Source organism: Macrotis lagotis, chromosome 1, assembly GCF_037893015.1.
Source record: "Macrotis lagotis isolate mMagLag1 chromosome 1, bilby.v1.9.chrom.fasta, whole genome shotgun sequence".
NCBI lineage: Eukaryota > Metazoa > Chordata > Mammalia > Peramelemorphia > Peramelidae > Macrotis > Macrotis lagotis.
Genome location: NC_133658.1, coordinates 811,869,352 through 811,881,411, shown reverse-complemented (window position 1 = coordinate 811,881,411; position 12,060 = coordinate 811,869,352). Strand labels below are relative to the sequence as shown.

Sequence of the window (12,060 nt, the reverse complement as noted above, 5' to 3'; positions counted from 1 at the left end):
TTGAGTTAAGTGTTCAGTCATTTCATTCAGCTCTTCAAGCCTTCATTTGGAGTTTTCTGGGCAAATATACTGGAGTAGTTTACCATTTCCTTCTCCAGCTCATTTTACAGATAAGGAAACTGAGCCCAAGGTCGCATAGCTTTACTAAGTGCCTGAAGCTGGATTTGAACTCAGAAAGATGAATCTTCCTGACTTCAGGCCCAGCATTTATCCACTGTACTCCCTAGCTGCCCAGAGTTTGGAAGACTTGGGTTCAAATCTTGTTTCAAACATTTAAAGGTTCTATGACTGGACAAGTAACAACTTATCTGTTTCTTCATTCATCTGTAAAATGATAAGTTTGCACTAACTGACCTCTAAGGTCCCTTCTAGCTCTAAAGTTATAATCCCATAATACTCTTGAGGTAACTCAGCAAGCATGAGCAGTCAAAATAACCCTAATGTCCTTCATATAGACAAAGTGAGGTGTTCAGCAAAAACCTAAAGGAATTACCATCATATTAGCTGTACTGTTGTGTATGGGTCAACATGGAGAAGGGAGACCAAGAATGAGACTGCCCATGTCAGAGAAGTAAAAGATGAGCTACAGGTTTCAGGAAGCATGAAAGGAGAAACAATGAGACCCAGAAAAGACCAATCCTAGGTAGACTTAGGTACTGACCAAAAATTCTCAGGGAGATAGACCAAGATTTGCTGAAATAATGTAGAAGATAGTAGGTAGGGTCACCAGCAAAACTACTTATAAGCAACATAATCAGGCAAGTAAAGCCTCTTGGTCATTAGAAAACAGCCAAATAAAATCAAAAACAAAAAGCATGATTGCTACTATCAGATGTCTCCAAGCAATGTGTTTAATGATGTGGGATAGCTATAAAGCTTAAAAGAAGTATCACCTCACATGTGGTTCCTCCCTGACAATAAACAAGACTAAATTGGAACACTAAAATCTCAACATCCAAGTGCTTTAAGTCCTGGGGACCTCTCCAGCTGTGGGAACTGACTAGGGGAATGGCTGGCCTCCATCCACAGCCCACATGCACTTAAAAAAAATCACCAATTATCAAGGGCCAGCCCCTTCCACATTGACTGCAAAGTCCATGTGTGAAAGCAAGCCCGAATGATGCTTGGATCAGGTCACCACCATCCTGGATTCACAAACAAACCTGAAAGAGACCCTATTTTTTCTGCTGAATGGCAGCTGCAGTTAACAATGCTGGCAAGACTTGTTAATATTTTGCCCTGTTATTTTTTTAAACTCCATTTTAATATTCCCCTCCCTTGATTCACCAGTTATAAAATGACTGGAAGGAAAACAATAGCTGGTTGTGGCACACAAATATATTCAAGGAAAAAATGGGTATGCTCCTAAATTGGTTGCAATAGGTCTTATTTAGTTATCACTAAATGTCTCTGAGAAACTTGAGAACCATTGTGAATCATTTTTTACTTCTATCCTCTGAGGTTTAGGAATTAAGTGCCCTTTGTGCCTCTAGCTCTGGGTTTTCCAAACTAAGGCCAGTTTTAGAGGGTAAGAAGTGGCAGTGAATCAGAAAAAGAACTTTTCATTCATGACTGCCTGCTTTAATTTCCTGATGCCAGTATATATTTTTAAAGATAGATTTAAATTTTGTTTCCAGGGAGACACTGAGTAGCCCAATTATCGTCTTCTGATAGTAATAATTCATTGTTATCAATAGAGCAATCAATAGCACTGGTTCATTTCCTCTTTATATAGGATTTATTTTCATGTGACAATGAAAGTTATGTCAATTTACTTTCTTTGATCCAGTCAGCATCCTTGAGATCTTTCTTGGCCTCCATTTCCCTATATGGGTTGTCTCTCTCCAGTTGGTATGTCTAGTTCTTTCCTTGAAGGCAGAGATTATTTTCAGATTTTTATCACCCGTGCTTGGCACATAACTAAAACAAATCCTTTTTTTTAATTTATTATTTGCTGTATTAGAAATCCTAAGCTCAGCCATCAGAGTGGCACAAATGACTGCCCTAACATAAAGGTTATCAAGGAGGTTTCCTTAGTAAGCTAGGATACAATTGTCAGACACAAGGCTAGTTCTGGTTGTGGTGAGCACCAGGTCTCCTATGGCTCCCATTTTCCCCTTTGAGTTGTGTTCTCATAATGGTTGTGCAAGATCTGAGGAGGGCCTGAGTTTCCTCACTGGTAGTTTTCATATGCTGGGGTGACTGCCAAGTGTTAGGTCACTGGTACATAGAGCCTTCCATAATACTGTAATGAAATTGAGGAAACATTTGTATTCTAAATACCTATATGGTAGGGAGGGAGAGATGAAGGATCCTTAAATTTATTGAATAGGAAAATGACATAGTCAAGCCTGTACTTAACAACTAAATGGAGAGTAGACTGGACTAGGCAGACTTGAGGCAAGGTGACCAACTAACTGCTATTACAGCAATTTAAGAATGAGGAGATGAGAGCCAGAACCAAGGTGAAAACTATTGAGGTCATAGGAAAAAAAAAACATTGCAAAGGTAAAAGGACAGTCATTGGCAATAGATTAGAAATGTGGAGTGTGATAGGGGCGGCTAGGTGGCATAGTGGATAAAGCACCAGCCCTGGAGTCAGGAGTACCTGGGTTCAAATCCAGTCTCAGACACTTAATAATTACCTAGCTGTGTGGCCTTGGGCAAGCCACTTAACCCTGTTTGCCTTGCAAAAAAAAAAAAAGAAATGTGGCGTGAGAGAGTGAGGGGTCGAGGATGACATTTAGGTTGTGATCCTGTGTAACTAGGAAGATGGTGGTGCCCTTGAAGTAACGGGAAAGTGAGGAGAGGGACAAAGGATTTGGAGAAAAAGTGAAATGAGTTCTCTTGGACATAATGAATTTAAGCTGTCTATGGCGTGTTGTAGATGGCAGGCCAAAGGTCTCCAAAGTTAACTAATCCTCAGTTTTCTAACCTGTCTTCAACCCTTAACACTATCAGTCACTTCCTTCTGTATACTCTCTGATCAAGATTTTTGTCACTGTTCTCTCCTGGTTCTCATCTTACCTCTCTGACTACTCTAGTTTTTGTTGTAGATCTTCATGCAGGCTAGGCCTAATAACTATGGGTATCCCATCCATACACACACACACACACACACACACACACACACACACACATCACTTTGGTGTTCTCAACAACTCCTATTGCTTCAATGATCATTTTTATACATATGATTCTGTATCTGTCTCCTGAGCTCCAGTTTCACATTTTCAGTTATGTATTGACCTGTATGTGCCACAGACATTTCAAACTCAACATGTTCAAAAAGAAATCTTTTTCTCAAAACTCTTCTTTCCCAAATGTTTGATATTTAAAGCTTTTCACAACCTGACCCCTTCCTACTTTTTGATTCTTCTTACAATTTATTCCCCTCCACATAATTTAAGATCCAGAGACACTAGCCTCCTTGGCTATTCCTCAAACAAGACACTCCCTATCTTCCAGCTCCAGGCCTTTTCATTAGCTGTTTCCAATGTCCAGAATGCTCTCCCTTTTTATTTCTGCCTCCCCAATCCTCCTTCAGGATTAAGCTGAAATCCACCTTTTACAAACACACACAAAATATATGCATGTATGTATGTGTGTTTATATACACACCTTAGAAATTCTTAAGTTCAACTGCTTCCTCAAGGATTTTTTTTTGGAGAAGGAAAAAATTTATTATAGACTCCTGATACTCATCTTAATTGTTTGTAGAATTATCTATGGCTGGTTAGTTCAGTTTGAAAGATTCCAGGAGAGCCAACTGTCTTTAATAAAATTTAAACTCCTTTGAAGACAAGAACCATTTAATTTTTGACTTTGTATTCAAAAAGATCCAACATAGTGCCTTAATCCATAATAAGTCTATAATAAGGCTTGTTTTTCCATTGATTTCTCTTTTGTTCCAAAACCACACACTAAATAATGATCAGGTGAGTATGTGCAAGGGTCACACACACAAAAATAGATAGGATACACATGAAGCTGCCCCCACTAGTATATGGAATTACTCCTTTTACTATAATTTTCCTTTAGAAGTAACTGGATCCTGTAAATGTTCTATTCAATTAAACATTTAGTAAGTGCTTTCTTCCACAACAAGTCCCTTATCTCCAATAACACTATTTTACAAGACAATAAAGGCTCAACCAAGGCTTGATGACTTGCTAATAATTAAGTAGGCAGCTGGACCTTGGAGTCAGGAAGATGAGAGTTTGACTCCAGCCTCAGACATGTGTCACTTAACTCTGATTGCCTTGCATCCAGGACCATTTCCAGTCCTCTTGATTCATTCAGATGGCTCTGGAGGAGAAAGTGAGACTGTTGGCTTAGCACAGCAGACACTCACTCAAATCCAAGTGCTTGTCATGGCATCACTTTAGGTAGTACACAGCAGAGCTAGCTTTAACACAGAACAGTGATTCCTAGGCCAGTGTCCTTTCCATTATACCAAGTAAATCAAATGGTGGCAGATAAGAAACCAAAATTCTATTACTTTAAAAAAATTCCAAATGGTTATTTCAAGGGTTCTAACAACATAAAACTATGCCACACTATAAAATGGCATCTGATTTTTAAAAAAGAGAAGAAAATATAATAGCACCTTGAATAAATTTGTAAGGAAATACAAATACTAATTATTCTTAAATAGATTATTAATTCTCTTAGCTCTTTTGTTTTAGAAGATCTGATTACTTGTTGAGTTTCCTGGAAAGTTAACATTAATTTCATGAAATATGAGACATTTGGTTGTTCGTGTAAAATTGTACTCTACTCTCCCATGTAAAACTGCTCTCCCATTATTCAGTATCTTGACCCTAATTCTAGTAGATTCTTATTTTATAAAAATAAAAAGTTATTTTTTTTAAATGTAAAGGGGGAGATGATCACTAAATGGTGAGCCACTGGCATCAAAAACATGAAAAGCAAACTGGCAAAGTTAAGAGGGCACTTGATTTGAAATGGAGACATGGGCTTAAATCATACCAGTTATTTCTGGATTTAATCACTCCCAGAGTTAAAGTTTTCTCATATATTAGTACTACTTACATTAAAAAGTTGCTCTAAGGGAAGTACTTTGCAAGCTTTTAAAGAACTGTATAAATATATTTGAATTATCATCATAAATATCATTGGTAATGAAATTATATACATGGTACAATTCACTAAGGAATGCTTTGAAAAAGAGTGTTGCAAGGTTGTAAAATAACTTTAAAAAATAATCACAAAAGCTGGTTTATTTTGTTTTTGTAAAACCAATTTTATTAACATAGAAATCTTTTCCTGAATGTTTGACATTACCTGATAAGTTATTTGAAGAATGTATATGAGGGTGGGGGGAGGAATGACACTACACTAATACATTAAATTCACTACAAGAGTTTATTTATATTTATTTGCTTTCTGCAACCAAGTTATAAAACAGATCTTTGTCCTATGGAGAAATACTGAGCAATAGGTGATATGTCAATATAAACATGAAAAAAAATCAAAGGTTTTTTTCATCAAAAGTGGTATTCCTCACTTATGATCTTCTCATAACTGTCCCTCCAGAGGATGTCATCTTTTTTTTCATTTTTCTCTTGTCTTTGTTTGAATCAGAAGAGTCATCCTCCTGTGGATAATGAAAAAGATTTTCAAATAAAGTTATGATTTTAGCATAGACTTTCCCTCTCCCACCTTTTCCCCCAAAGAAAATCATTTATAAGATCTTTATTGAACAATGATAATCATACCTTTTATATGACACTTACTACTATTGGCCAGGTACTATACTAAATTCTTTACAATTATTATCTCATTGATCCTCACAACAACCCTGGGAAGTAGGTGCTATTGTTATCCCTACTTTATAGATGAGGGTACTAAAGCAAACAGGTTAAGTGACTTGCCTAGGGTCACACAGCAAGTAAGATGGAATTTGAACTCAGGTGTTCCTGATTTCAAGCAGAGCACCCTCTCCACTGTACCACCTAGTTGCCTCTAAATACATGTTCAATTATTGTGCAAACCATTATAAAATACCAATTTTAAATATTAACATATGGTACTTAAACTACATATTTTGTTAGCATACAATATTTAATTCAGAAGTACCTATTACACTATGAAAGAGATAAAGACAACAAAGACATCATTCCTGTACTCAAGAAGCTTTTCATCAAGCATGGGGAACTTCAAAGAATTAGAGAATTGAAAGTTACCTCAGTCTGATATTGAATCCAATCCATACCTAATGAGAGGTCAGTCTCTTGAATAGCTCTAAAAAAGGGAACCTCACTACATGAGACAGCACATTTTTGGATAACTTCAATTATCATAAAAACTGACATCAAGTCAATTTTTGCCTCTTTTTAAGTCTGAGATAATTGAAAGGATAGTGATGTAATATAGGAAGTAGTAACGCAAGTTATGAATGGTGGGGGATAGATAACTAGTTAACAGGAGGTTGGAGCCTGCCTTATGAAATTGGAGATCAGTGAGAGTTCGGCATAAATAGATTTGAGAAACCACCCTCTATGGGAATTGATGAAATTGACACCTAAAATAGGACAGAAGGGAAGAGAATAGAAGAAAGCCCAGCACAAATTCTTGTGGGGCATTCATGATTAGTGGGCATGACCTGGATGAAAATCTATCAAAGGAGATGGGATGAGCAGTCACATAGGAAAGACGAAAAGGGAGGAGAGGAGAAAATGAGAGGGAGAGAAAGAGGGAAAACTATCAAAGAGTAGAGAATTATCAACAATATCGCAAGTGGCAGAAAGGTCAAAAAAGAATAAGGATTAAGAAAAGTCCAGTTAGACTTGGCAATTTAGAGATAACCATTAATAACTTTGGATAGGAAAGTTTTGATTGAATAAAGATGTTGAAAGATCAGAGTATAGAGAGTTACAAAAAGAGTGAGAGAAAAGGGAATGGAGAAGGCACCTATTATAGACAATTATCTCAAGAACATGCAATGATAGTTTTATCAGAAATGAATGGATTGAGTGAGTTTTTGAGGATGGAGTAGACAAAGACATCTATAAGCATTAGGGAAGCAACCAGTAAACAGGGAGTCCAGATAAAGGAAACTTCTTGAGAAGAGAATAAGGTCCACCAATGGCTTAGAGAAGAAAGAGGACCAATTCACCTGTCACAGTTGAAGTTAACTTGAATGCTCTAAAATTGATTAAAGGAAGAATTGCATTTGTTCTCTTTGTCCCCAGGCACCAGAACCAGGGAAAGTTAGAAAAAAGACTAGTTTGACATCAAGAAAAAACTTCCAAGCAAGTAGAGCTGTCCCAATGTAGAAAGAGCTACCTGGAGAGGTAATGGGTTCTCTTTGGATTTCTCCAAACAAAACTCAATGACCACTTGCTGGCTGTTATAGTAGATATTCCTTTTGTATAGTTTGGACTAGATAACCACCGATGTCCCTTCCAATTCTCAAATAAACAGTAAAATTATACTAGTGGGGACCTCAAATTTCTCCTCTCAGAACTTGACAAATCTAACCAAAAAATAAAAGAAATTAAGGTGGTACATGACACTTACACAAAAAATCTCATCACAAATTCAGAAAATTTAATTAAATATTAAATATAAAAATATAAATGTTAAATCTTTTCCAGGTCATAATGTAACAAAATATTTCATAAATTCCATGGAAACATCAATTTAAAATTAATTGGAAACAAAAATAATCTAATCCTAAGGAATGAGTCAAAGAACAAATCACAGAAACAATCAATTTTCATTAGCAAAAATAAAAACGAGACAATATACCAAAATTTATGGGATGTGGTGAAAGGAATACTAAGTTGAAAAATTTATATCTTTAAACACATCAATTTAAAAAGAACAGTTCAATGAATTGAGCATAGAAAAAGAGCAAATGAAAAACCAATTTAACAGTAAATTAGAAATCCTAAAATTCAAAGGAAAGATTAATAAAATTTAAGGTTAAGAAAAATATTGAACTAAAAACTAGTTTTATAAAAATAAAACCAAAACAATAAAATAGATAAACCATTGAGTAACTTAATGTTTAAAAATGAAAAAGATCTGATCTCAGACACTTAATAATTACTTGGCTGTGTGACTGACCCCATTGTCTTGCAAAAACCAAAATAATAATAATATTAAAAAGAAAAAGAAAATCATATTACTAGTTTCAAAAATGAAAAGGGCCAGTTCACCACCAGTGGAGAGGAAGTTAAAGCTATTATTGGGATCTATTTTGCCCAATTATATGCTGATAAATCTAAGAATCCAAATTTAATAGGAATCCACATTTAACAGGGTTGAATATATAAATATAACAGAAGAGGAAATAGAATACTTAATAAACCTAACAGAAAAAAATTAAACAAATTAAAAAAGTGAGCTCCCTAAAGAAAAAAAAACAAAATACCAATTTTCCTAATAAATACTGAGACAAAAAATTTAATAAAATACTAGTAAGAAAAATTACAGTATTCCCCAGTTGACAAATGGTTAAAGGATATGCAGAGGCAATTTACAGATGAGGAGATGAAAGCAATCCATAGTCATATGAAAAATTGCTCTAAATCATTACTTATTAGAGAAATGCAAATTAAAGCTTCTCTGAGGTACCACCTCACACCTCTCAGACTGACCAATATGATCAGAAAGGATAATGATCACTGTTGGAAGGGTTGTGGTAAATCTGGGACACTATTACATTGTTGGTGGAACTGTGAACTCATCCAACCTTTCTGGAGAGAAATTTGGATCTACGTCCAAAGGGCAACAAAAATGTGCATACCCTTTGATCCAGCAATACCACTACTGGGTCTATACCTTGAAGAGATGATGAAAAAAGGGTAAAAACATCACTTGTACAAAAGTATTCACAGTAGCCCTGTTTGTGGTGGCAGAGAATTGGAAATCAAGTAAATGTCCTTCAATTGGGAAATGGCTTAGCAAACTGTGGTATATGTATGTCATGGAACACTACTGTTCTATTAGAAACCAGGAAGGACAGGATTTCAGGGAAGCCTGGAGGGATTTGCATGAACTGATACTGGGTGAGATGAGCAGAACCAGAAAAACACTGTACATCCTAACAGCAACATGGGGGTAGTGATCAACCTTGAAGGATTTGCTCATTCTCATCAGTGCAACAATCAGGGACAATTTTGGGCTGTCTGCAATAGAGAATACTATCTGTATCCAGATAAAGAACCATGGAGTTAAGGACTATTACCTTTAAATTAGAAAAAAAAAATCTGCTATCTTATTGTCTGATCTTGTTATCTCTTATACTTTATGTTTCTTCTATAAGGATATGATTTCTCATCACACTCAATTTGGATCAATGTACAACATGGAAACAATGTAAAGACTGACAAATTGCTTTCTGTAGGGGGTCGGGGAGGAAAGTAAGATGGGGGGATTGTAAAACTTAAAATAAAATAATAAAAAAAATTTGTAAAAAGTAAAAATAGAAAATTACACTAATATATCTCTTAAATCATATGCTATGATCAGGAGGAATTTAGATTAGGAATGCAGGGCTCTTTCAATCATTGGAAAAATAACAGCATAATTGACAATGTCAATAAAAAGTCCAAAATCATGATTTTCTCAATAGTTGCAGAGAAAAAAGCTTTTGACAAAATAAAACACTCCTAATTAAAAACACTAGAAAGTATAAGAATGAAGCTTTCCTTAAAATGTTAAGTAGTATCTATTTAACTCTATCAGCAAGCTTTATCTGTAATGAGTATAGGCTAGAAGATTTCTCAAAAAGGCTGGGTAAAGCAATGATGCTCATTATCACCACTATTATTCCATATTGTACTAGAAATACTGGCTAGAGCAATAAGAAAAGAAAAAGAAATCAAATGGGTAATGAAGAAACAGAAGCATCACTCTTTGCAGATGATATGATAGTAGCTGATTAATTAGCCAGCGAAGTTACAGGATATAAAATAAACATAAATTATCAGCATTTCTATATATATTACCAATAAAATCTATTAACAAGACATAGAAAAAGAAATTCTATTTGTAGACAATATAAATTACTTGGGTGTCTACCAGACAAAACAAACCTAAGAACTATATGAAGATAATTACAAAAGACTTTTTCACACAAAGTCAAATCTAAGCAACTGGAGGAATATTAATTACTCATGGGTAGATCAAGTCAATATAACAAAAAAAAGACAATTCTACCTAAGTTAATGTACTTATTCAATGCCATACCACTCTACAAACATTATTTTATAGAGCTTGAAAAAAATAACAGTTCACCTGGAAGAATAAAAGGTCAAGAACATTGAAAGAATCAATGAAAAAACATTACATTGGTGTCACCCCATTTGTGTTTTCTTGGCAAAGATGTTATAGTATTTTGCCATCTCCTTCTCCTGTTCATTTTACAGATGTGGAAACTGAAGCAATATGGGTTAAAGTGACTTCTGATTCACATAGTACGATCTGAGGCCAGATTTGTATTCACAAAGAGAAGTTTTCCTGATCACAGACACAGCACTGCATTCACTGAGGCACCTAGTTTCCTACTCCAGTAGTACCAGATCTCAAACTACATTACATGGTAATTATCTAAACAATATGGTACAAACAACAAAACAGTTGTAGATCAGGGTAATAAATTAGGTCTATAATACACAGTAATAGATGACCATAGTAATCCAGTGTTTGATAAATACTTGCCCAAGTCTTTGGGGGGCAAGAACTCACTAGCTGACAAAAATTCCTGGGAAAACTTCAAAGCAGAAACTAGGTACAGACCAACATCTCACATCATATACTGAGAAAAGGTCAAAATGAGTACATGATTTAAATACAAAGGGTAATACCATAATTATATTAGGGGAGCATGAAATAGTTTACCTGTCAGATCTATGGATAAAGGAAGAATTTATGAACAAATAAGAGATGAGAACATTGTAAGATATAAGTTGGATAATTTTGATTACATTAAATTAGAAAATTTTTATGTATACAAAACCACTGAAGCCAAAATTAAAAGGGAAGTAAAAAACTGGAAGAAAAGTTTTATAGCAAGTTTTTCTAATAAAAAAACTTCATTTTTCATTTCTCAAATATATAGAGCACGGAGTCAAATTTATAAGAATATAAGTCATTTCTCAATTGATGGTCAAAGAAAATTAACAGGCAGTTTTCAAAAGAAGAATTCAAAGTAATCTATATTATTAGAGATAAAATTCTCTAAATTACTATTGATTAGAGATATTCAAATTAAAATATCTCTGAGGTACCAACTAACACCCATCAGATTGGTAAAGAAAAGGAAAAATAACAAATGTTGGAGGGAATGTGGAAAAATTGAGAAACTAAAGTACTCTTGGTGGAGTTGTGAACTAGGCCAACAATTTGGTACTATGCCTACAGGGCTATCAAACTATAAATACTTAGCAATACCACTACTAGATCTGCAACCCAAAGAGATTAAAAAAAAAAGCAAAAGGCCCAGTTGTATAAAAATATTTATAGTAGTTTTTTTGTAGTGGAAAAGAACTGGAAATTGAGGGGATATCCATCAATTGGGGAATAGCTAAACAAGAAATGATATATGATTATGATGGAATTCTATTGTGCTACAAGAAATGAAGAACAGGAGGCCTTTCACAAAATCCTTAAATGACTTACATAAACTGATGCAAAATGAAGTAAGCAGAACCAGGAGAACAATGAACACAGTATCAGCAAAACATGTGATGATCAACTGTGGATGACTTAGCTATTCTCAGCAAAAAAAAATGACTCAAGACAACTCCAAAGGATTCATGTTGAAAAATCCTATTCATTGTGATGGAGTACTATGTTCTGGAAGAAATCGTGACTTCAGAAAAGTCTGGAGAGACTTACTTACATGGACTGATTCTGAGTGAAGTGAGCAGAACCAGGAGAACATTGTACACAGTAACAGCAACACTGTAAAATGCTCAACTGTGATGGACTCAGCCAGCTCCTCTCAGCAGTTCAAGGATCAAAGAAATTGCCTTGCACATTCAGAGAAAAAAACCATAGAATTTAAATGCAGATCAAAGCATA

At 34.9% G+C, this 12,060-nt stretch overlaps 1 protein-coding gene across 1 annotated transcript in view; it reads right to left on the bottom strand.

The window, feature by feature from the left end:
• Positions 1 to 5,294: 5,294 nt before the first annotated feature.
• ANKRD42 (ankyrin repeat domain 42) overlaps positions 5,295 to 12,060 on the bottom strand; it is an 82,163-nt gene continuing 75,397 nt past the window's right edge. Inside the window, exon 10 of the mRNA XM_074217009.1 lies at positions 5,295 to 5,620. Within this exon, the coding sequence (XP_074073110.1) occupies positions 5,531 to 5,620 (90 nt within the window). The 3' untranslated portion in view covers positions 5,295 to 5,530. The remainder of the gene's footprint in view (positions 5,621 to 12,060) is intronic.